The sequence below is a fragment of the Aotus nancymaae genome, unplaced genomic scaffold (genome assembly GCF_030222135.1).
Source record: "Aotus nancymaae isolate 86718 unplaced genomic scaffold, 86718_ANA_hifiasm-v0.15.2.pri h1tg000040l, whole genome shotgun sequence".
Taxonomy (NCBI): Eukaryota; Metazoa; Chordata; class Mammalia; order Primates; family Aotidae; genus Aotus; species Aotus nancymaae.
This window is the reverse complement of record NW_026988454.1, coordinates 103,826,487-103,854,052: the sequence shown is the minus strand read 5'-3', so window position 1 is coordinate 103,854,052 and position 27,566 is coordinate 103,826,487. Positions and strand designations below refer to the sequence as shown.

General features: G+C 36.2%; 1 protein-coding gene across 1 annotated transcript in view; it reads right to left on the bottom strand.

Annotated features, from left to right (window-relative positions):
* KHDRBS2 (KH RNA binding domain containing, signal transduction associated 2) overlaps positions 1-27,566 on the bottom strand; it is a 627,329-nt gene that overhangs the window by 216,137 nt on the left and 383,626 nt on the right. Inside the window, exons 5-6 of the mRNA XM_064360936.1 lie at positions 14,183-14,310; positions 7,202-7,400 (exon numbers count right to left, since the gene is read on the bottom strand). Of these exons, the coding sequence (XP_064217006.1) occupies positions 7,202-7,400; positions 14,183-14,310 (327 nt within the window). The remainder of the gene's footprint in view (positions 1-7,201; positions 7,401-14,182; positions 14,311-27,566) is intronic.

Genomic DNA, 27,566 nt, shown 5'->3' with positions numbered 1-27,566 from the left:
TTGTTAGTCAACAAATCCCTATGCTTTTTGGAGGTCCAAGTTTTGATCATCTTCTAATATGACAATGATTTTGATAATATTTTCTATAGAGAGGAGATAACATTAAGGATTTTTTTCTCTAGCTGGTTGATAGGGGAAAAAAAAAGTTATCAACAGTTTTAAAAAGTGTATTTTATAAAAAAGGATGAGTTCATGTCCTTTGCAGGGACATGGATGAAGCTGGAAATCATCATTCTCAGCAAAGTATCACAAGAACAGAAAACCAAACGCCCCATGTTCTCACTCATAAGTGAGAGTTGAACAATGAGAACACATGGACACAGGGAGGGGAACGTCACACACCAAGGCCTGTTGGGGATGGGGGGCTAGGGGAAGGATAGCATTAGGAGAACTAACTAATGTACATGACGGGTTGATGGGTGCAGCAAACCACCATGGCACATGTATAACTATGTAACAAACCTGCACGTTCTGCACTTGTACCCCAGAACTTAAAGTATAATAAAATAAAATAAAAAGTGTATTTCTTTTTCACAACTCATTGCTGGTTATGTTACAGCCATTAGCATTGTTCTGACATTTGGGGACACTTCTGTCAATTTTCTTTCGTAGCTGAGGTGAATGATACGTAAGAGTTTTCCGCAGAACATAATCTGGCCCAATACAATTCAAATCTTATTTCTCCGCCACTGACCACATCCTTTCCGTATCAGTGCTCTAGTTCACCATCAAACAGCAGTAAATCTCTGTCTGTGAATACCTGTGTCACAATACCATGTGAGATGGTAGGAGTATTCCCAGAAATATTTCTATAACAGAACAGCAGCAGTATCTAAATAATGCAAACAAAATATTCCTCTAAATCCAACTAAATACATTTCTAATGAACTCTTCTTCACAGATAGTCACGCTCACTCTACCACTATTTGAACCAAACGGCAGTGTGACAGGTGAGGATGTGATTTCAATGGATTACAGGTAAAATACCTTACTTTTGCAACAAAGAGAGATGGCCATGTAAACACATTTATAAGCCCCTCACATTGCACTGGAGAAGAGCTTCTTTTTTTTTTTTTTTTTTGAGACGGAGTTTTGATCTTGTTACCCAGGCTGGGGTGCAATGGCACGATCTCGGCTCACTGCAACCTCCGCCTCCTGGGTTCAGGCAATTCTTCTGCCTCAGCCTCCTGAGTAGCTGGGATTACAGGCACGCGCCGCCATGCCCAGCTAATTTTTTTATGTATTTTTAGTAGAGACGGGGTTTCACCATGTTGACCAGGATGGTCTCGATCTCTTGACCTTGTGATACACCAGCCTCGGCCTCCCAAAGCGCTGGGATTACAGGCGTGAGCCACCGCGCCCAGCCGAGAATAGCTTCTTAAGCGTCAAAGTCACTTCTTCACTTTTCTTCACTACAGCCTTCCTTCCTTTGCCTCTTCCTTTACCCACTCCCATGTACAAAGATACCGTGGAGCGAGGCTTGCCTGCTTCATCTTACTCCTCCCAAATCCATTTGCCATCAAACCCTATGGTTTTTACCTTAGCTTTACCTTTGGCCTGAATACCTCCAATCCCATCCCTGTCCTCATATCTAGGGCCACATCTCGTTAAGTCTCACTATTGTTAATTCCCTGAATCTTCTCCTTTCTTCATCATGTTCTTTAATCCTCCCCAGACAACTGAGAATTAGAAAATCCCCAAAACTTCAGGTTACCTTCTGCTATGAATCTTCAGGTGGCATTTTATTATAAGTGAAGTTACAACCTCAGCCTTCAAATTATATGTAACTCTTCTCTATTTTTCTCTCCATTATTTCCCTGCTATCTTAAAGAAACTCTATTTCACCAAATTGTTCTTCCAGATTCTTCAGACTTGCTTTGAAAGTTTCCTTGTCTTGTCTTTGGTCTTACCATTCCTTCTGCATGGAGTTTTCTCCCTGTTCTCTCTACTTCTAATTGTTATACCTATTTTCCCTGTGGTCTGCCTGCAGTTGTTTTTCTTACCCTCTTAGAGTTTTTCTAAAACAGCCATCTAGCCATTAGTGATAATTCCCTTTACAGGAGCATGTAGAGTTTCTATTTAGTACTTAATATATGCTGTGTTCTACTTTCATTATTTATATGTTTATATATGTGTCAGTGTGCTTAAGTATAACCTTTTTTCCAAAATATCATAAGTAGGTTCAGTTCAAAGCACTTTACTTAGAACTGCAAAAATAAGGCAAATTTAAGAAGCACTGCCTTTAGGATGTATAAAATCTTGTGAGAGAAGATAATAGGAAATGATTTCTAATAGAGGGTAGAGTAAGATAAGAGCCCTGGATAGCAAATACATCTAGGTTAATTGTTGGACTAATGCTGTCTCTACCACTAGATGGCATAGTTTTTTTAGAGTAGGGACAGTTTCTCTTTAACCACTTAGTTTTATATTTCCAGCACTTAGTTTCTGGAGGTATTCAGTTCTCCATAGCTGGAGGTATTCATGCAGGTATAAATACGGGGAGATATCCTAAGTATTGCTGAGGGGACTAAAACACTGGCTAGTGCTCTAGATGGGAGTATGAAGTTCAAATGATCTGTGTGAGTGTTTGAGTTCTCTGCGAGCTAATTACTGTATAGGATACTATGGATCCTTACTAAGAGGAAACACAATGTATCATATAGAGAGGCTGTAGACAGAAAAGTGGATGCAACTCTCAAGTCCAGGCTTCAGTTTCTTCACCTACTAAAAAAGTAAAATCTAAAACTAGTTGATAGTATTATCGTGAGATTGAGTTAATATACAGTGACTAGAACCTAGGAGGTATTCAAAAGTTTTAGTTTTAGTTTATTGTCTTTTAACATATTATCCACTGGTAGAACTGATAATGCTCAATATTTTGTCATATGGGAGTTTTTGTGGAAATATTCTTTTTGATTCTCCAAATCTACTTCGATCATGATGATGGATCTATAAAATGTAAATGTACTTATCTTAGCAGAAGGTCAATGAAAAAAAGCTTTAAAATATTTAAAGTCTGGGTTAGGATGTGTAACAAACTAAAACTCAAATTTTTTTTAGACTAGGCTAACACTAATGATGGTTAAACAGCAATCTCAATTACAGTAAGCTGTTTCTTGTCAGGCCAGTTGCAAGGAGTGGATTTGATTACCTAAATACGTTCAATGTGGTCAGAAATTTAACGCTGAGGCGCAGCAGGGGAGAAAGAAGTCTGAAGAGCAAATCGACTCATAGTGTGATTTATAATAAAAGGAGGCTTTTCTAAGAAATTTTATCTGAAAGTTAAGAACTCCTTTGAGATTTTCACCATCAACTCAGCATGGTGCTATTATTTTGTTATTGAAACACTTAAACTTCTGTTTTTCTTACCCCTTGCGGAGGAATCAATAGTTTAAAATTAGAGCAGAGTAGCAGCTCTTGAGTGCTAATCTGGGTTGGGTACTAAGGATTTCAGAGTACAGTCAGCAGCCTGTCAGCCATGTATTAAACTTTAAAAAAAAAATTAATGAAAATATAATACAGGACAGGTTTTAATAAAATATGCTACAAAATGTTTTTCAAAGATATATCCATATACTTTTTACTATGATCAATAGTATATTCCCCTAGGTATATTTTTGGGATGTCTGCCAAGCTCTTAATACTTTTTTCTCTCTGAAAATTAGTGTCTCCCCATATTGTCCTTGGGGCTGGGTCCCAAGAACTATGTTTATATTATGTGAATTTCTCCCCTCCCCTCCCCTTGCCATTGGTGGTTGGTGAGTGGTAGATCCAGACCTAATTTCAAGTGAATTTCTCCCTATAGTCAGAGGTGACTGACTAGTGCTAAACACCTGACAAGCCTGGCTGAGTACCATTTTCTCACCTGCGGATATGGAACAGAACTGAGAGGCTAGTATCTGTTGGTGACTAGAGCTGGACATAAAAACACGGCAGCCACGGGAGGAGATATTTTACTATATGTAAGCCACATTGTCAAAGAAGCCAAAAAAATTCAGTATGTAGATTAAATGGAACGGAAACACATATGCAGAGAAAACAGAGATAAGAAGAAAGATTCCTTATGATTTTCTAGTTCCTTGGTATAGACCTTTCCTAAGCCCAGATGACATTCCTATTGCAGGATTTTATGAACCTATATTCATACGATATTTCCCCCATGCCAGTTTTTAAAAATTCTGCTAAATGAAGTTCAAAGTGCTTCTGCCTTTTTGCAATCAATAATGCCTGATTCACAAAAAATAGATTATAAATGTCTATAACTTCAAAGGGTCCATAATTTATCCCAAGCAAAAAATTAAATATTATATATGATAAAATTTATGTAAGAGTTACCTCTTACTAAATATCAACAATATTCTAGGTATTTATGCATGCTTAAAAGTGATTATGAATATTTGTTTTTAATCTTCAGTAGAATCTTGAGAGGCTGAAATGATTATTTCCATCATATAGAAGAGAAATCCAAACCTCAGAGTGTTTATAAAATCACACAGGGAGTGACACAGCTAGAGTTCAAACCTTGAGATGCTGTTGTCTCTTTCAAAATGCCACATCCTGTCCACCCAGTGACACTCAGGAATCTCAGACTGAACCCTTCAACTTCCCTGTGGTATCTTCATTTCAATAAACAGTGTCTCAATTTAACCCAGTCGTTCAGTGTAATCACTTTCACTTCATAAAAACATTCCTTTACTCCTCTCTCTTTCACATGTCCACATATTTTCCATCATCAAATCTGAACAGGTGATTTTTGCAGTACACTTAGAACCGACCCTCCTCTCATCCCTTCCATCATCCTCTCATGGGGTGGGTGGGGGGCAACGCAACCAGTTAACAGTCTTCCTGTTTCCACCTGTGTGCCTACCTCTACCTTCATGTTCTATTATCCATGATGTAGGCAGAATAAACCTTTTAAAAATATAAATCTAATCAAGCCATTTTCCTCCTCCACACCCTCCAACAGCACCATGAATTGGCCTGTCCACTGCCCCGATTTTATTTGCTACCTCCCCCTCACACATTCTGCTCCAGCTTTTATGTCCTCCATGCTGATCCCCAAATATTTCAAACAGGTTTCACTCAAGGGCATTTATGCTTTCAGTTTCCTCTACTAGGGATGTTGTTTACAGAGGCAGTCACTTGCCCAAGACCCTCAGTTCATTTAGGCATTTGCTCAAACGTCTCCACTTCAGAGAGACTCTCCTCATCTCTCTCCAGAGCATTTAACTCTACGTCACTAACTTTTATTCATTTATTTACATATGTTTGTTTTCTGTCTCTTCCCATTACAATGTAAGCTTTATGAAAGCAGACATGTGATTTGATTTGTTCACAGATATGTCTCCAGGACCTTCACAACACACCTCAAATAAGATGGAAGCTCAGTAAATGACTGAGTGAATAAATAAAATCAGGTGGGTACTTTAAATTCTAAGTAAAATTTTCAGATTACTTAATATTTAATATTGTACTATTTTCTGTTATCTTTTCCAAGGAATATCCTTACCTCTTAAATTTTCCCATTAAGAATATAACCCTTTCACTCACATTTCCATAAACTCTTTATGCTTTTGTTGATTTGATTCACATTCTAGTGATGTAATCACCATAGACTGAAATGCACATGAAAGGCTACAGCTGTTTGGCAAACTAAATTCTTCTATCAATAACAATGTTAACTACCATTACCTGAAAAGTTTTTCTCGCTTCTTAATTTTTAAAAACTGATCTGTTTAAGCCTCTATTTGGAGGACGAAAACACCGTAGTGACAATATACATAAAGACTGTGGAGCTAAGTAGTTCCTTAAAGATAAAAATGTGATCCTACCACCCTTGTTGTGGATTTTTAATTCATTTAAACAAGTACTTATTTTGCACATACTATGTCTCTTCTGCAAGAGATGGCAGAACCAGGGATAGTCCCTGAGTTATTTTAACTTGTGGGTTTGTTTGCAGAGTAGAATATGTTTTCTGTTTCTGGTTTTGCAATTTTAAGATTGTCTAAGGTTTTAAATATTGGTACTTGATGTAGTAAAGATGCTTTGGATGAACATGTTTTATCTGTTTCAGTAGAAGAGAATTTTTAGTTAATTTTTCTTCATTCTTACAGATATTTGTCAATGTTTCATATTTAAGCATTAACATTTTTCCTAAAAATGAATATATGCTAAGAATTAACATATTCTTAGAACTACACATAAACTATGTTCGCTTTATCTTATAATTAAGTTTTGATTATTAACCACAGTCCATATGTTTTGAGTGCCCAGTATGTGACAGTAACTATACTTGAAGAGTTCATATTTAATGAGAAATAATTTACATAAGACATTGAAGAGGACAGCATGTTTATGGGCAGTTGAATGAAACAAGCACCTAGATCAGGAGATGGATATGCTGGAGAGGTTAAAGGCAAAAGAAATCTTTTTCTTAGTAGAATAATCTGGCTTGCCTCAGTTAAACATTTACAGAAGACTTCCTACGGTTATACTATTAGTAAATTTTCCCTTTTTAAGTTTCACAAACTAGTTGGAGAAATGGACACGAGGACCACAATGTAATTAGTGGAATACTAGCAATCAGAACTAAAGCTCAAAAGACGTTTAGATACATTAGATGACCAAAAGATACTGTAGATAGGAAGGGAGGAGGATGCTTGGAAACACTGCATTTTATCTGTTCATTGTATATTTTTTGAATTCTTTATGCCAATCCACATCTTTAATACGGTGAAAGAAAGACGCAGGATATATAAACGAAAGACCAGCCACATGGGCTACATTATTACCAAAGTTTATAATATAATCATATTACATTTGTCAAATATTTCTGAGTTTTATGCTAATCTTTATGAAGTTCTAGAAATCGCTGAATATATGGCAATTCATCTTTTGTTTATAATTATTTCTCATTTGAAATCTGATCAAACTTCCTAAGGATAAAAAAAACCTCAAGATAGTTTGGTTATTAAAATGCAAGCTCTTTAACTAGCACCAACATTGAAGACACCTGTAAAACGAAACCTTTTCTCAAAATGTTCTCATTTAAATGCACTGCTTAAACTCTCTTACAAATGACATTTGTTTTTTGCAGCAAACATTACCTGATATATTCATGGTATATGAATGGCTTGAGACATAGCGTTGTTAACTAACCAGTTTAACTCATCCTTACAACTTATTTCTTGAGAGTACTTACGTATTCTTCATAAGCTTCGTGGGCTGGAGGAGGAGGTGCCCTGTATCCCGGCACTGCTGGTGCCCCCCGGGCTCGAGGAGTGGGGACACCTCTTGCTACAGGCGGCACTGGAAGGGCTCCACGGGTTACAGTGCTTCCCCGAGGGGTGAGAACACCTCGTCCAGGTGGTGGGGGAGGAGGAACGGCACCTCCACGGCCCCTAGATAAACAAGTCATGATAGATGAGAAACAGGTGATGGGAGAAAAGGGCCTATCACAGAAAAAGCTTTCCTCTCACAGCCTCCATACGATGAAATAAATACAGATTTCTCTCTCTGTGTCTCTCTCTCACTTTCTCTTTCTCTCTGTATGTGCGTGTATATGTGCTTAATATAAATTACATAAGATATAAAGTGTGCTGATCTCTATAGAAGACATTAATTTTAAATACTGACTATGACTTAGTTCTTAGAAAAAACACGTAAAATACTTTGTTATTGTCTTTTATAAAATTAAAAACCAAAGCAAAATAAAACACCCAAACAAAAACCCACTCTGAATATAACCCCATTATATTCCAAATTCTCCAAGAAGACACAAATCAGAGCATCGTCTGATGTATGACTCACTGGACCATCTCTGAAACTGAGTGGCTAGATGTCTATGTCTTCTCTATGCTGGGGATTACTGACAGTGATGGACAATGCTGTCATTTACAAAAAAAAAGAAAAGTTTTCTGTACTTTAATAAACTGTGGAACTCTAACCGTGGTGATATCATTTCTGTTTATTATAGCAGCTTAAGTTTGAGGTCACTTGAAATCACAACTCCTTGTCCCTGATTTATCATCATGCATGTAACCCCGTGAGCTGGTGCAGTCCCTGACAGAATACATTTTCTTACGGTATCTATGATGCTAGAGGAATACTTTAGTATCTGTAATGAAAATAATGGACTAAATACTCTGTATTGCAGTTCTTCATACGAGATTAATTTGCACTCCAAGTGTAAGATCAAATGGTTGTAGCCAATTTTTATGGTATTTTGAAGCCTTTAGAAAGACTGTTTGTCTGAAATCTTTGGGCAAAAGCACTGCTATTTCACTTTTTATTATGTCTGAAAGGTTGGCCTCCAGAGAGCACTGCTTTCAGCAGGAACCCTAAAGCTTTGGGAAAAATGATGATCACTGGGATGTCAACAATCAGTATTTGGCTGTACCCACATATGGGGATGTAGGTTATGCTGTCTGCTATGAATAGCACTCAGATGGCTCTTCCTTGCTTAAAATAAAATGAGCTTTTATGAGTGAAAAGTCAGAATGCTGGTAAAGCTATTAAAATTTTTAAATAATTATAGAGCTGATGAATAGAGAAATGATCAGATAATTTATTGTGAGTCTAATGTATAAAGAATACTCTCCTGGATTGGGAGAAGGTGAAACACAAAGACCCAGAGGCCCAGTGCTGGCTTCAAGTACAACATGGCTGAGAATACAGTATTCTGTATTACCATGATGATATATAAATGCATCTATTAAAAAGGGATGTAAAGACCAATTTTGCCTTCACTAGTCCTCTAAGCACATTTCTGCTTCCTCATAAGCAAGATGAGCATATGTCCAGGTTTTATAACTGTTGTTCCAGCTTCCTGTTCAGTTTAGCATTTTAACACTCTCAAAAGTGTCCATGTGTGGCTAATAAATTATATGGTCACCCTACTCTAAACTATATTCACAAGTCTTGGCTATACCATTGAATAGTCATGGGTAAGTATTATAACTACCTAGGCTTGAAGTAGATAATTTTTTTTGAATGAGTAAAATGCAGATTTCTAAATTTATAGTGCTTCCTTCTGCTCTAATATTATATGATACTCACATCAAAACTAATTTTCCATTTTCTTCCTTCATCAGCTGACTACCAGACATAGCCCTAGCAAACCCGTCTCCTGAACCTGACTCATTACCTCTTACCCACTATGTCCTTTCCCTGGGATATTAACCTCATTGTTCTCTTCTCCAATTTAATTCACATCACTTTTTTTTAGGATACTGCCCCTGGCTAAAACCACAAATAAAAGAAAGTATCCTTTCCTTTATTGGCTGACTTGCTGAAAGAACATTTTCCATGTTTAATTCTTTACTTCCTCCACATTCCTGAACTGAATGTTATCAGTCTAGTTCTTGCTTTCACCCCTCTGCTGAACATGCTCTTGGCTCGGATGACCAGTAACCTACTGATTTCCAAATCCACTAGATTCTTTTACAGTCTCCATGCCACAGCACCTTCCTATTATTTTTTAGATTGTGGACTATTATCTGGAAAATGTTTCTTCGGGCTTTTATGACTGCTTTTCTCTACTTTTTCTCCTTCCTTCTTACTCCTCATCCTCCTTCACTGGCTTCTATTCCTGGATCCACTTTTGAATTTGGATGTCCCCAATTTCAGTCCTCAATCTCATGGTTGCACCCGGCAGTCCCTAACTCTGATGACGGCTATTATCTGATTTCTTCCTGACATAATGCTATATCTTGGCTTGTGTTCCTTATATCAGAAGTTTCTTAACTTGCCTGCGTGTTAGAGCTACCTGAGGATCTTTTGAAAATTCCAGATTCCAGGCCATACCCTAGGGCAAGTAAACCACAATCTCTGGAGACAGGGAGCTCCCAGTGATTCCAAAGTACAGGCCAATTTGGGAACCACTGCCTTATATGAATTCTCTGATTTTTTTTTCTTTTTTTTTTTTTTTGAGACAGAATCTCACTCCGTCATCAGGCACCAGGCTGGAATGCAGTGGTGCAATCTCGGCTCACTGCAACCTCCGCCTCTCGGGTTCAAGTGATTCCCCTGCCTCAGCCTCCCGAGTAGCTGGGACTACAGGCATATGCCACCATGCCCAGCTAATTTTTTGTATTTTTAGTAGAGATGGGGTTTCACCATGTTGGCCAGGATGGTCTCGATCTCTTGACCTTGTGATCTGCCTGCCTCGGCCTCCCAAAGTGCTGGGATTACAGGCATGAGCCACCGCACCCAGTCGAATTCTCTAATTTAAGCATCTGGACAAACTTGTCATGTGGGCAGTTCTAATCTATTTTAACAGTAAGTTGAGATACCAAGACATGGAGAGTACAAGTCACCGGCCCGAGGTCACACCAGCAATCCACAGAGCTCAGATGATTTACAGGAATAATTATATTCTTCATTTAATTTGATCCTTCACCTAATCTTAGTTAATAATAATCACCAATTTCTTACCAGGCTAGACACCAACAATTTATCTTTGTCTTGGGCAAGCCTACTTATCCAACATCTAATTGGCATTATATAAACATTAATCTCTGAGCTGGCCCCTTCTCTATACACTCCAAATGCTGCTCATTTTTATCTGCCTGGAATGATGGACTTGTCTTCTCATTGGCTCCCCTGCCATAAGACGATTTCTCTGTCTCTATCTCTCTTTCAATCCCTCTAACTCATCTGCATCATCCACAGTGATGACTGAGTAGTCTTTCCTAGAAACAAGTATGATTATTCTCCTCTTTAACAAACTCCATTAGTTCTACGTGTTAGTTCTCACTGTGGTAAACAAAAGTCTTCAAAATTTACCCCTAATGTTTCATTTTCCAGTGATTGCACTCACTGTAACATGTAGTGATGATGTGTGTTAGAGATGTCATATATTTTCATTTGTCAATTATGCAAAATAAACTATTATTACAATATATAGATGTAATGCTTTATTCTCTGGTACACATTATTAGAAAATTCGAGTTATAACAGATAGGATTATTGAAATATAAATTGCTTTAATTAAATACATTTTCAACAAATTATAGAATTTAAAAATATTCTAGGCATCATCTTTTTGAATTTAAGTGTAATTAAATAACCTCATAAACTAATAATTTCATAACTGTTCATTCAAATTGGCAACTGTTAACTCATGTTATGCAAAGTTCTCTTGTTAATATGATTTTCTATTTTATAAAGCTATTTCCTTAATCATTTTACATTGTAGATACAGTTCATCATATTGTTTGAAACAGAAGACAACAAAATTCTGTTTCATTTTCTTTCATTGATGTTCGTACCACCAGTGATGTCAATACAGCATTGGATGTGAAATTTAATTTTTAATGTTAATTTTATTTTCTTTTTATGTATCTAGTATCAGATCTGTATGTTATATGGGATTACATAGTAAAATCTTTCAATCAAATTTTTCTTCTAAGAAGATACGTTAAAATCCAGACCACAATGCGCTATCCAATATTCAATTATTAAATGGATTAAAATCTTAGAATAAGCTTTTCTTAAATTAAAATCTTATATCCTCCACTCAAAAATGGCAGATGCAAAATTCTACTAAGGAATATCAATAACAAAGCAAAATCTATTTCTATGATGATTTCATATAATCAAATGCATAAAAATTCATTGTTTTTTTTAATGGCCCCGATTTTATATATATATATATAGTATTGCACTTTAGGTTCTGGGGTACACGTGCAGAACATGCAGGATTGTTGCATAGGTACATATATGGCAATGTGGTTTGCTGCCTCTATCCTCGTCACCTATATCTGGCATTTGTCCTCATGTTATCCCTCCCCAACTCCCTGTACCCGGCTGTCCCTCCCCTAGTTCCCCCCAGCAGACCCCAGTGTGTGATGCTCCCTCCCTGTGTCCATGTGTGTGTTCTCATTGTTCAACACCCGCCTATGAGTGAGAACATGCACTGTTTCATTTTCTGTTCTTGTGACAGTTTGCTGAGAATGATGGTTTCCAGATTCATCCATGTCCCTAAAGGACATGAACTCATTGTTTTTTATGGCTGCATAGCATTCCATGGTATATATGTACCACATTTTCCTTGTCCAGTCTATCATAGATGGGCATTTGAGTTAGTTCCAGGTCTTTGTTATTGTAAACAGTGCCACAATGAACATACGTGTGCATATGTCTTTATAATAGAACGATTTATAATCCTGTGGATATATACCCAGTAATGGGATTGCTGGGTCAAATGGAATTTCTGTTTCTAGGTCTTCAGGAATTGCCACACTGTCTTCCACAATGGTTGAACTAATTTACACTCCCACCAACAGTGTAAAAGTGTTCCTGTTTCTCCACATCCTCTCCAGCATCAGTTGTCTCCAGATTTTTTAATGATCACCATTCTAACTGGAGTGAGATGGTATCTCAATGTGGTTTTTGTTTGCATTTCTCTAATGACCAGGGATGATGAGCATTTTTTCATATGTTTGTTGGCCTCATAAATGTCTTATTTTGAAAAGTGTCTGTTCATATACTTTGCCCTCTTTTGAATAGGTTTGTTTGTTTTTTCTTATAAATCTGTTTTAGTTCTTTGTAGATTGTGGATATTAGTCCTTTGTCAGATGGGTAGATTGCAAAAATTTTTTCCCATTCTGTTGGTTGCTGGTTCACTCTAATCATTGTTTCTTTTGCTGTACAGAAGCTCTGAAATCTAATTAGATCCCATTTGTCTATTTTGGCTTTTGTTGCCAATGCTTTTAGTCATGTTTTAGTCATGCAAACAGAAAAGTTGATGCTCTCTCTAGGCATCCTAAATATAAACTTAGGTTCGACCACATAAAACTATAAAATTGTCATTTGTTGAACTACGAAAGTTGCAATTTCATATGGTTTAACACATGACTAAATCCATTAAGGATGACTAGCAATGATGTCTTTTTTGCCTCATTAAGATGAGGTTAGAAATGTACAAGGTTTTATAAAACGCTCATCCCATAAAAATGTACAATATTGTATTATGTCACATTAATCCTAAGCAATAAACACATGATTCTGAACAGCATTAAAGAGCTTACTTTTGATTTTTTTAAAGATAAAATACAAATAAACTCAAATTTCCAGAATTGCCACATTTTACCTCTAGTAAATAGTATTCCGTAATATTTTATTTGGGAATTTATCATTCTTAATTTTTTTTTCTGACCAGTGTGAAACATTTTGAGATATTTTTTATTTAAGTGTTAAAAACAGTGGCTAGGTTGACAGTGGTGGTTGGATATTTGAGGTATAATTTAAGTAAACAAACTGAATCTGAAAAATATCTTATCATCTCAATATAATTTTTACATAATATGAAATAATATTTTAGATCTCTGTCCTTTAGAGATTTAAAGGCCAGTTATAACAAGGTGAAGAGAATGATTTAATCATACAGTTGTTCTGTGAAGACTATGAGTATTTTTTATTTTGCCCCTTTTCAAACCAGTGCCTTCAATTAAAAGCTTGAACAATTCAGAATCCTGCAAAACACATTCTAATACAGAAAGATTCCAATTTCTTTGCAAAGTAAGCAAAATCAAATAAAATCCTCTCTGATCACCAAGAGGAACTATAAATACCCTCTGAACTTTAAATACCCTTACCATCACCCATGCAAGAAGTATTCTTCTGGCTTTCTGGGCTGATGGCATATATATTATCTATATCTATCTCTATATCTCTATCTATCTACTTACTTATGTAGCAAGACTATATTCAATTCAAGGACCATTTAAAGCACAGAAAAAGTTTATGTTTTCTCTTAGTGCAAGGTTATCTTGGTTTGAACTGGTGAATAGTTGTATCATCTGTGTACCCTGATTCGGGGGACAGAACAAGAAAGCAGAAAATCTCAGGTTTGCTGCCCTATTTTCTAGGGGTAGTTGTTAAAGAGTATAAAATGTGAATTCTGGAGTCAGACTGTCTATGTGACCCTAGGTAAATTTCAAACATATTTCTCTACTTCAATTTCTGCAGATGCTATTTATCTCCTAATATGGAGAATTTGGTGAGTTATTACGTGTAAAGCTCTTCTGTGACTGATAAGCTTTCATCATTATTGTTTTTGCTGTGGTGGTAGTGATTGTGGCTAATGTTGTTGTTTACTGCTAGTGATAATCATGACATAAAGCAGGACAACAAAGGCCTGCCATCATCCTTAGTTTATTTAAAGTAAGAGTGAATGTACCTTGAAGGAGCTGTGGGAGCTATTCTGATCCCTCTGCCTCTAATACCTCTGCCACGACCAGAGTCCTCTGAGCCATTTAAGTAAGATAATTCACGTAGTTGTTCCTGACGAATTTCATCATTATAGTCCTGGAAAAAAAAATTGATGTGATGAGTTAAAAATGGGACATGCTGTTGTTCACAGAGCTGGAGTTAAAAAAAAGAAACAGAACGAAACACAATAGCATATCATTTTTTTCTTTTGTTTCCTGGTACCTTATATACAAAAATCTAAAATGATATTAAAAAGTATATATACTTTAAATTCCTGTTTTTGTGCAGGGAAATTGAAACTGCTTCTTTTATCAAGAAAGCACTCAGCAGGACATCACATTAGATTTGCTGAGATATCACTTGATGTGTTAGCTAGAAAAGGGAAGAGAGCAAGATAAAACAAGAACTTGGAATGTGTTAAAGTTATGATTGTTAACAGACGATTACTAAAAAATAACTTTATTTGCATGAATGTGTGTAGACTATGAATGACTACATGATATTCAAATAGCTTCTGATGCATAAACAAAAAACAGCAATCCCAAGGGCCCAGAGTGGATACTGAGCATGTATTACAACCATAAAGAAGTACAATAATATGTCCCTGCTTTAGACAACCAGCAGCTGTGGAATCTAACTAAACAGCTTGATGTGAAATATTTATTTATTTACTTTCATTTTTTATTTATTTTCTTTTTTGAGATATTTTTAATAAGTGTTACAAACAGTGGCTATGTTGACAGTGGTGGTTGAGGTATAATTTCAATAACCAAACTGAATCTGAAAAATATCTTAGCATATCTTAAGATAATTTTTATGTAATATATGAAATAATATTTTAGATCTCTGTCCTTTAGAGATTTAAAGGCCAATTATAACAAAGGGAAGAGAATAGTTTAATCAAGCAGTTGTTCTGTGAAGGCTATGAGTATTTTTTACTTTACCTCTTTTCAAACCAATGCCTTCAATTAAAAGCTTGAACAGTTCAGAATCCTGCAAAACACATTCTAATACAAAAAGATTCCAATTTCTTTGCAAAGTAAGTGAAATCAAATAAAATTCTCTGTCATTCAGGCTGGAGTACAGTGGCATGATCTTGGCTCACTGCAGCCTCTGCCTCCCAGGTTAAAGCGATTCTCCTGCCTCAGCCTCCTGAGTAGCTGGAATTACAGGTGCACGCCACCATGCCTGGCTAATTTTTTCTATTTTTGGTAGAGACAGGGTTTTGCCATGTTGATCAGGCTGGTCTTGAACTCCTGGCCTCAAGTGATCCAGCCACCTCGGGCTCCCAAAGTCCTGCGATTATAGGTATGAGCCACCGTGTCTGGCTGCAATATGAAATATTTAACCACCACAAATTTTCCATGAGTTCCAGTACTGGGTAAAGGGAAAGTGGCAGCCAGGGTAAAAGGTAAATTTCACAATAACAACCAGAGATTCAGTCAAACGGACTTTTTCCCAGAAATATACCAATCAATTCAAGAGGACCAAAGAGTGGAGCTGAATCATTAAAGGTAAATGCTACTTTTAAAAAGCAAGTGCCAGTCTCACCTGTTTCTGATACTACTAATCAAAACATATATACACACACACACACACACACACACACACACACCCTCTCTCACGTACACAGACACCCTGGCTGAATAGTACAAAATTGAGTAACTTGTTATTTGTGCCAAATAGCCAATTTGATCAATTATTTTTCTGTAAACATATGTTTAAGTGACATCAATCTAGTGGCTCTTCTGGTGGTGGGGAGACGGGTCCAGGAATTAAGACTAGAAATATTTGTAGAGGTTTGGCTAACAGAAATGATATTTGAGGCCTAGCAGTGAGACTAAAAATTAAGAGTATCATCTGCACCAAACGATGCCAATGTAGCTCTGCATATGTGTGCTATGAATGAAGACTGGGTAGGTCACTCACACACCTCTGTCAAGAAAATGGCAGCAAAGCATTCAGCCTACAAGAATTTCTGTGTCACAGCTTCACCTCATGCTCTAGAAACTGCCTAGATTACAAGCAAAAAGCCCCCAAGCATTTCACTTATTTTATTTTTTTATTTTTAGCATGTTGCTTTCATGTTTATATTCTTTGGCACCTGATTATAGTGATAATAGGCTCAACACAGTTAGCTGACAGAAGAGCCATAGACTAGAAAATTACAGTTTCTAACAAGCCACCTATTATTCAATTTATACCTCCTAATTTTCTCATTGAAACAGCTAAACTTAAAAATAAACATGTCTATTATTTTACTGGAATCAGGAAATATAATGAATTTTCACTACTGAGTGAACTCACCAGGTACTATCAAAATGAAACATTAATCCCATAATTTTGCAATGTAATGTTTACCAGTTACAAAGGGGATCTTTGTAGCTTCTTCTCTGAGGAAAACCCAAGGATACTCAGGTGCTTATGAGTTGTAGAAAGAGATGGATTGTCATTGCTGGCAAGACTGAATGTTAGAATAAAAATTAACATATTGCAATTTAATTCAACATATATAGAAGTGTACCTTAAGCATCAATTTTTTTAAGGCCAGAATCAGAAAATGTAAGGATGTAGATGTGACCTTATTCATTTTATAATAATAAAGAAGATGAAGAAGGAGAATGAGGAAAAGGATGAAGTCAAGGAGGCTGAAGAGGAGAGAGAGGAAGAGCAACATACTAATCAGATGGTGTCATAGACTAAGCCAATTTGTTCAGGATTCCCTGCATCCATATCCTTAGATAGTTTCTACCATACTTACTCTGGGATTTGCCATGTAATTTGCCTTAGCTAAAATACCATGACAAAAGCAGAGATTTGAAAAGTGCTTGTGTATTTAAGCTTTTCTTTTCTTCACACTGGAAACCCTTATGCCACCCAGTGGAGAAGCCTAGGCTAGCTTTCTGGAAGATGAGAGACCACATGGGGAAAGGCTCCAATCATCTCTGTTCTCTCTGTCATCCTGTTCGAGCACCCAAACATGAGAGTGAGGAGTTAGACTCCAGACATCCTAAGCCACCATGTCCCAGTCAAGCTGGTGCAGTGAGAAAAATCACCTAGCCAACCCCAGAATCTGGAGAAATAGATAATAAATCGGTGCTTTATGCCAGTAAGTATTGTGGTGGTTTGTTTTGTGCAAAAGCTAACAAATGCAGAGGGGACCGGTCAGCAAGGTACATGAGAGATACACTTAGGGAACATACGTCAGCACCCTCTCTCCAGTCCTGCCTAGAGGGAGAGTTCTTGGTCCATGTGTGATCTGAATGTTTCTTGGAGCAGATGTAGTCTTAGTTGGAGGTGAATATATCTGAAATGTCATATCCTGGTGTCATCACAGTTTGAATTGTCCATTTAAATCTTTGTTCAGAGTTCATGCTCACCAATTCAACTGCATTGGAATTCAGCTCCTAGACAGAAATCTACAACATGAAGGGGATTTGTTATTCTTATTAATATGAATATTTGACACTGCAGGTTATGTTCATTCTTAGTGTAAGCAAAGCAACTAATATAATATAACCAATTTTCTTATGAGTTTAGCTAGAGAGCTACGCTTTAAGAAATAAATCACCTTCCAGAGTTGTGGTGGCCAAGAGAATACAGACCAGCAACTACAGATGTAATTGACCAAAGACTCCAGTTGCTGTACTCTGAAGTCCTATTGCTTCCAAGGTTATGCTACCCAAAAGCGTCTCCTAGCTGATAACCAAATGTAGTTAAATGCTAACACAGATCCACTCCTGGCCACAGAGGATTCCTCTAAGTGGGCCTCTGGTGATTCCTTAATAGCACTGCTGAACTTACCTTATAAATTCATTGCACCAGGGCAATCCAGAAGGTTTCTACCTCTCTTTCCTTGAGGTCAGACATTGTAGGTTGAGGGCTCTCCAGCCTTCCTTGGCTCCCTCTTTTTTTTGTTACAAGAAGATTTTTCTAATATAGTTCTTACATGTTCAATCCCATTATTACATCTGCTTCTTGGAGGACCCAAACTAATATACAGAATGCTGGTAAAATCAACTTCCTAAGATCACAAGACTGAGAGCTTTGGTAAATCCATTTATGGTAATGCTAGTTGAGCCTATCCCATTCAACATACTTTATACTATGTATGATTAAATTGGACTGCTTGTCATCCTTTTACTTTTAAGTGGTTAGAGAATAAACATGAAACTGATTACTGATGTCCAAAAAGGGTAACAATGAGTATTTTTAAGAAAATAAATTGTATGTTGCCCAATTTTTTCAACACTTTGCTTAATGAGAAAATAACAAAAGACTCATGGAGATGGGCAAACACAAACCATATTTTGCGCCAGAGACTGGAAGAAATTGGTTGACACAGAGAAATTGTAGCAATAATGAAAAGGCTAGTGCATGCATGTGTGTAGTAGGGTATGAGAGAGAGAATATGGGTAACCACAGGCTGTTTAAGAATGCTCTAGTAGAAAATGAATAGATATGAATGAGAAAGGTAAAAACAAATGGAGTTTCTAGGTGCAGAAATGGCCAGAAAGATAATGACCCATTAGCCAGAGAAAGGGAGGAATGAAAAAAAAATTGAAGGTGGAGAATTTATATTTGGTTCTGATAATCTTAAGTTTAAAATGTCAGAGAGGTCTTCAGGCTTATCTTAGAAATTCAGATCTGGGTTGAGGGAGGACATTTGAGTGTCAACACATACTTGTGATAACTAAAGGATGAAGACTATGTAAAGAAAACAGTAAAATTATGCATAGAGACAGAAATGTTCTCATCATAATTTTAATGCAAATTTTTATCACAGAAGATAATTACTTGATTTATCAATTGAAATATTTATATCATTAAATGTTAAATTACCCAGATTTTTAATAAATGTTGGTTTTCCTGATTAAATAATCAAAATACATATTCTACATGATTTGTAGCAATGAGGCACCTAAATACTTCAAATAAATACAGAAGAAAACATTATTTTATTTTATTTTTAGAGATGGAGTTTCACTCTATCCCCCAGGCTGGAGTGCAGTGGCACAATCTTGGTTGACTGCAACCTTTGCCACCTAGGTTCAAGCGATTCTCCTGCCTCAGCCGCTCAAGTAGCTGGGATTACAGGTGCCTGCCACTGCACCTGGATAATTTTTGTATTTTTAGTAGAGACTGGGTTTCACCACCTTGACCAGGCTGGTCTTGAGCTCCTTACCTTGTGATCCACCCACCTAAGCCTATCTGTTAGGCTGAGGTGGGTGGATCACAAGGTGCTGGGATTACAGGCATAAGCCACTGTGCCTGGATGAAAACATTTTTTAAAATGTCCAAATCTAGGGATAGTTGAACTCTTAAATATTGTCTAGACTGAACATATTCTGTGCATTATATTTTTTGCTATTAAAATTTTATTTTTAATTATTATGGGTGTGTAATATGTGTGTGTGTGTATATATATATGGAGTAAATGTGATGTTTTGATATAGGCATATGATTTGTAATAATCACATCAGGATAATTGGGGTATCAATCACCTTAAGAATTTGTCATTCTTTGTGTTAGAAACATTCAAATTCCACTCTTTTAGAGCTTTTATAATATATAACAAACTATTATTGACTATATTCAATCTGTTGTGCTACCAAATACTAGATCTTATTCATTCTATCTAACTGTATTTTTGCACCCATTAACTATCCCCAGCTTTCCTCTCTCCCTCTCACTATTCTTCCTGGTCTCCGGTAACCATTGTTCTACTCTATCTCCATCAGTTCAATTGTTTTAATTTTTAGCTCTCACATGTAAGTGAGGACGTGTAAAATATGTGTTTCTGTGCCAGGCTTATTTTGCTTAACTGAATGACTTGTTCCATCTACATTGTTGCAAATGACAAGATTTTATTCTTTTTCTGGCCAAATAACATTCCATTGTGTATTCCAACCATATTTTCTTTATTCATTTATCCATTGATGAATGCTTAGGCTAATTCCAAACATGGGAGTGCAGATATCTCTTTGATATATTGATTGGCTTCTTTATTTTTTTCTTTCGGATATAGTTACCTAACAGTGGAACTGCTGGATCCGGATGCTAGTTCCATTTTTAGTGTTTTGAGGAACCTCCATACTGTACTCCATAGTGGTTGTACAAATTTACATTCCTACCAAACAGTATATGAGGGTTCCCCTTTCTGCAATTCCTTGCCAGCATTTGTTATTGCTTGTCTTTTGGAGAAAAGCCATTTTGACTAGGGTGAGTTGATATCTCATTGCAGTTTTGAGTTGCATTTCTCTGATGATTAATAATGTTGCACATTTTTTCATGTACCTGTTGGCAATTTATATTGTCTTCTTTTGAGAAATGTCTATTCAGATCTTTTGACCATTTTAAACCCAGATTATTTGCTTTTTTCCTATTGAGTTGTTTGAGTTCCTTATATATTCTGGTAATTAATCCCTTGTCAGATAGGTAATTTGCAAATATTTTCTTCCATTCTGTGTATTGTCTCTTCACTTGGTTGATTGTCTCCTTTGCTGTGCAGAAGTCTTTGGCTTACTGTGATCTCATTTATCCGTTTTTTGTTTTAGTTGCCTGTGCTTTTTGAAGTATTACTCAATAAATCTTTGCTCAAACCAATGTCATAGACAGTTTCCTCAATGTCTTCTTTTAGTAGTTTCATAGTTTGAGGTCTTATATTTAAGTCTTCTATCTATTTTGATTTTATTTTTGTACATGGTGAGAGACAGGAGTCCAGATTCATTCTTCCTAATATGGTTATCCAGTTTTTCCAGCACCATTTATTAAAGAGACTGTCTTTTCCCTAATGTATGTTCTTGGTACCTTTGTCCAAAATGAGTTCCTGTGCATTATTCTTATAACATATATAATTTTCTAAACTCTCAAAGTTTTATGTTATAGTGCTTTTTTCCAATCCTTTCTTAAACATAAGTCTAACTTTGAATTAACCTTCATTCACTAGTACATGAGTCTACATGAAGCTCGGACATCCTGTTGATGTTTATCTGTTGCATATGTTACTAATGCTTCAGTTATATAACACCTTAAAGATATGAGTAAACAAAGTATTCCAATCAACAGAAATATACTATATATTAGTTCACTAGAGTGGCACTGATTTCTAAGATTTGGGAGTCATACAATACCTATGACTGAGTGGTTATAGTTTTGTAGCATTTACAGTGTTCATGCTCAATTTGCTAACATAGGTATCCATTAAAAAGTAAAAATATGAGTGCATAAATGGTAATGATGATAATTTATGCTTATATAATATTATTTTAGTATTGTTTTATTGTTTTATTTATTACTTTAGTATTAAAACACCCTGTAGCGATAAAGAGTTACAGATAGACATATATTTACCTAAGTATGTAAATAAGGATACAAGAGACAAAGTAAAGTTATGGCCATTCAGAATGAACAAAGTGAAAAGATTAATTTCCAGTCTTTAAAAATCAATACATAAAAAAGACAAATCAACATATGTATTTCATGTGTCTGGAAAACTAGAATATTACAAAATTTCAATAATTCCTAGGCCTACTCATATTATGAAGATAATGTTCCACTTGTCAAAAAAAAAATAAGCTATATCTAGGGATAAATCTTAATGGTATGTTAGATAAGATTACAAATTACTGGAATTCCACATTTCAAATAGTAAAGAATGCTTGACTGTTCTGACATATACCTGCAGTAAATAAAATATACACACTCTATAAAAATTCCCCTTGCAAGATGAATTATAAAGTTGCTTTAAAAATGATGATTAGTTTGATCTGTGGCTTTGATTTCAGACAGAAAGGACTCAAGTTATAGTGAACCTTTAAAGAATCTACTGGAGCTTAAATAGCACATACATATCATACACAATATTTTTAAAAATTATTTTGAGATGGGGTTTCTCTGTGTTGCCCAGGCTGGAGTGCAGTAGCATGGTCACAGCTCACTACAAACTCCACCTCCCAGGCTCAAGAGATTCTCCCACCCTGGTCCCCAGTGTAGCTGGGATCATAGGCACAGGCCACCATGTCCAACTAATTTTTTGTATTTTTGGTACAGACAGGGTTTTGCCATGTTGGCCAAGCTGGTCTCCAACGCCCGAGCTCAAGAGAAATGACCACCTCAGCCTCATAAAATGATGGGATTACAGGCATGAGACACTGTGTCTGGCCTCATGGATATTCTTTTTATAACTGAATGGAATTTTAAATTTATTTTCCTATAGTATCCAAATAACTTGCTTTTTTGCTATCAAAATAAGTTTTAAAACTTTGTTGTAATAGCCAGGTGTGGTGGCTCACGCCTGTAATCCTAGCACTTTGGGAGGCTGAGGTGGGTGGATCACCTGAGGTCAGGAGTTCAAGACCAGCCTGGCCATCATGGTGAAACCCCATCTTTAAATAAATAAATAATAAAAAACTTTGTTATTTGAAATAATAGCAAAGATATTCACAATAATTTTACATGTTCCTTTTGTCCAAGATGAGGGAAAGTCCCTCTATGAAATAATTTCCATGAAATTCATGAGTCCGGCTTTTTGCCTCTCTGACAAGGCCCTCCCACTGTGACGCCATATGGTGTAAACAGTATACACAAAAACTCAGAGCAGACAGATGTTTGAATGTTCCTAGAAAGGACTTATGCTTATAGTCTGCATATTTAATGTACATGCATAATTTCCCAGTTATGTACACTCATGTCCATCTGTTATGATGGCATTTTGCCCAAATACAAATTGGGAAGATTATTTAACTTGCTTATAGATGCCAGGTAATGGCAGGTGTAGACAGGCTACCTGGTGGTGCAGTGAGGGACCATTTTCTGCCAAATTCCTTCCTCCGAGTCTCCAGCAGGCACTGGTGCTGCACATTTAAAAACTGATTATAGCCACTGGTAACATGTGAATGTATACTCAGCTCTAGAAATGCCAAGACTTTCAGAAAACATCAGAGGGAAATGATATGTAGCCTGTAGCCTTTCTGGGACATCACAAAGAGAACTGGTTCCTACAAACAGATTAGGGCACTTTTACTGGAGGAGTAAATAAAACGGTGTGGGAAGTGTTGTGTCCTGTCCCATATCAGACCTGCAACTAAGTTGGAATGGGTAGGAAACTATTTCAGAAAACAATTAGTGCTGTGGTGGATATTATTTAGCAAAACAGAACACGCTATTAGATAACATCTCTTAGCCAACACAGGGTGAGTTTTAATCAGCCCAGGCTTGGAACCAGAAAAAACTCATTATCAAAATGTAGTCAAAGAGCAGTCAATTAAGATTTATTAAGCATCTGCTTGGTGCATGACTCTGCATAAGTTTTATATAAAGGCTTTATAAAGCTTACTAATCAAAGAAGATTGAATATCACAAAGTCAAAATGTGGGCTTTGTATCTGAAACTCTGAGTTTGAGATTGTAAATTTCTGTAACTAAACAATATTTTCTCTTGTTTTCCCATTACTGAAGTCATATCGTCCACTACGCAAAGATCATCAGAGCGTAAGATAATATTGATACAGATATTATGTAGACACTTGGCAGGAGTATTGGAAAGGCTTATTTTTTATCTTGTTTTATTTGACTTTATTAAACTTTGACCACTGATACACCAGGTTTTAAGAGCCTAGACCTTGTGAACAAGCAACAAAGAACTTATGTATTTGGTGTTATACTTTCACCCATCCTCACCTGGAAAATCAACCACTCTTCAGGGTAAATTCAGGATAGTAGATATTTAGATAATATTAAATGAAAGATTTGATTTGTAATTCTAACAGTAACAAGTTCCATTTGTCCATGTATAGTAACTATTTTCAATAAATTTTCTTGGCAAATTATTGTGCACATAATATAGGACCTTTATTTCATTTAAAGCCAAAATAGGCATTGATTTAATCCTTCAGCAAGTTATCCACCTATATTTAAAAGTACATAAAATGAACTCTTGGTTAACACATAATTGATGATTCTTGGTTGGGTCTAATGTGCCCAAAATCTTAATCAAGAAACTATCATGATAAGGATACACCAGGAGAAAAGTGTGCATATTCTGTGCATAAAAAGGGTTGATAGGATATAGGCCCTGTGGGTGATATTTTACCAATAACCTAACAATTTCATGCCTTCCTCTGGACATGGAAAATTTATATATTCAAGATAGGTATGCATTTAACCTGTTAGATGTTTTTAAGTGCCTGAAGGAGTTTTGCTAACATAAATCATCCTTTTATGTAGTCAGTTCATTTCTGAGCAGCAAGTAAGCAGCAGACACTAATGTAGGTTCTAGGGAGAGAGTGGAGGAAAGTTCTGATCCAGGGGAGTTAAAGTGAATGTAGATGACTAAAGCCCTACACTTGTTCATGTAATGTAATTGTAAATAACAACTAAAGAAACATTTCAATGAAATAGTAGGCAAGGATAGAAGCCTTCTTCAATATGCTCTGAATTAGTGCATGCTCAATTCAAGTTTGATCCTTTTGTTGATTTAAAATATTTAATTTATTCAAAACATTATGCCAATTATTTAGTGGCTGCTGCTTTTTGTTTTATTTAAAAAATGTTGAATTCTAGAGTTTTGTCTTAGAAAGAAAGACATTTGCTATATTTCCTTGTGAGAAAATCGCTTCTACAAGTTCTCCTACATTTTTCCCCAAACGAAAATGCTGTGATGATTCCAATTGAATTTTTTAACAAGCTACTCTGTCTTAGTAATTTTCTTGAAGCTCTTTGAAGAGAGTATACAATATCACTGTGCATGCCTTTTTAAAACAAGTTATCCTTTTATTTGACTTGCAGTTTCTAGCTCCCCCAAAATTTAATCTTGTAAAAAACACTCTGCATACTATTCTTTCTGGATATTTAATCATATTAGACTATAATAGTCCTTAAAAACAATTATTGTGCCACTTTTTCCAACCAGCATAAAGCAACACCAATTTCCAGAGGGGTAAAAGTGAATCAACACAGAAAATGAGCACAGCCAAGCAAGAGGGAGAGAGAGCAGACAAGAGTTAAGAATGTTAAGTGAAGCATTCTAGCTGATAAATGCTCAAAAATTAAGGAAAAGATGATAAAAAACTTTACTGCCATTGTCAGTAACTGAAGAATTTCCTCAGTGAAGAAATATTATTAAATATATGAACATTATATATACTAAATAAAACAAATATACTTGTTTGTGTATATATGTTCTAGATAATGAGAATATAGTAAACAAGAAATGCACAAATGTATTGTGAAATGCAATACAGTACAATACAGTGAAAAAGTACTTGAAAAAAAATCCAAAAGATATGTCAAAATGTGATGTTAAGGTTCTCAAGAAACAAAATAAGATAAATCGGAATTGCAAAATGAAAAGAACAAAGATTTATATTTAGAAGACCTAGGTACACGTAATTTATTCCTTTCCTTGCTGCTGTTGGTTCTGCCTCAACAGGAAACATCTGTTGAATTGTTCAGCTGGGCTTCTTGTCCTCAATTACCTGAGTCCTTTCAATGGTTACAAATTGTATTTGCCTGTCTTTGTGGTGAATTCACTCAGCTTCCAAATGGGTCTTGTGTCCAAACCTTTCTAGCAGGAGCAGACCTAAGTAAGGGAGACCTGGGTTCTTTGCTCTAGTGAGCCCATGATAGAGTAACTGGTACAACTAGGTTCTCCTCTGAAGGGTGATAGGACGTCTCTCTGCTCTCGGACTTCCCCCAAGATCTGGTAATTCCACAGCCCATCTATATAGCTGTCTGGAAAAAAAAATACACTCAGCTGAATCAGGGAGCCCACTTTCTGTCCTCTGCAAAATAGACATACATACCAAGCGGTCAGAATCAATCCTATTTTGTATATTGCACAAAGGTTTTATGGCAAAGAAGTCACTAGATATTCTCAGCAACCATGGGAAAGATAGTTGTTTTCTAAGGCTCCTTTCAGTTCTTGGATCTCTTCCCTCTCCAATCCCGTATCTTAAAAAGCAACCACAAAAATAATGCCTGCTTTCTTGGAATCACTCTCAATATCAGGTACTTAAAGACCATTAAGCCACACTGCTAAGTTGCTCATGTCTATCAAGTGCCTTCATCACAGACATGAGAGAAGACCATGGTATCAAGAGTCAGAATGTAAGTCATAATCTTTCCCACCCCCTTTCCTTACTTATTTTTAAATTCATTCTGCACACTCTGATTGGGAAAAGGTAACCATTCAGCTGTATAAGGCCATTTATACACTCTATGATTAAGGTTACACTTTGATTCTTTTTCATCCGGTAAGAGAAATGATAGGATCTCAAGAAGTGAAGATCAGCTAAAGGAAATTCAGTTTCAAGCAATATCTGGATACTACCCACAATGCTCCTGTCCTTTGCCTGAAGGTGAGATTTTTATAGTGTTCTAAGATGTGGAGTACTGGAACAAGTTCATACTGCTTAGCGCACTGGGGACAGAAAACTGGGTTTCTGTTGAACCCGTGCAAACATAACCAAGCATGCATTCCAAAGGGCAGGAAGGGAGCATTTGGGACCCCTTTATTGCTTTCCTCAGTGAAGAAATATATTATTATTAAATATATGAACATTATATATAGTAAATAAAACAAATATGCTTGTTTGTTTATATATGTATGTGTGTGCGTGTATATATATATATGTTCTAGATAATGAGAATACAGTAAACAAGATAGCCCTCATTAACCTTATATTCTAATGTAGGGAAAGACTAAAAAAAAAGAACAAAGAAAGAAATAAGTAATCTTCGTTCAGAGAGTAATAATACCAGGGAAAAAAAAAAAACAGAATTGAGGGACTGGGGAAGCTAGTTTAGATGGGAAGTTGGCAGTGCCCTACTCGAAGTAATATATGAACTGAGACCCAAATGAAAAGGAGTCTGTCATGCGAGGATCTGGTTCACCAGTCTTCCAGGTAAATGGAATGCAAAGGCCAGGAAAGAGGTGAGCATCTCTACGGAACACGGAGAATGCCAGTGCATATTTATCAAGGATTTAGTGAGCAAGGGTGAAAGTGGTATTAGGTCAGACAAGTAGGTATTCTCTGTATCACGGTGGTGCTTCTTGGCTTTATTGTAAGTTTAGCAGAAGGCCTAAGGGGTATTTAAGATGGACAGTGAAATAACCACTTTTATATCTCAAAAAGAATACTCTGGCTGCCATGAGGAAAATGGATTAAAGTAGGACTAGAGTGGAAACAAGGAGAGAGGGGTTAAGACACCATCATAAGCAGTACACGCATTAGGTACTACAGTCATCTTTACCAGTACCATTGTAAGTGGTGGAGAACAAGAGCCATTAGATCATCGCTAATGGATAAGACATGAGAAATAATTTTAAAAAATGAAACTTAAAGCTGTCTT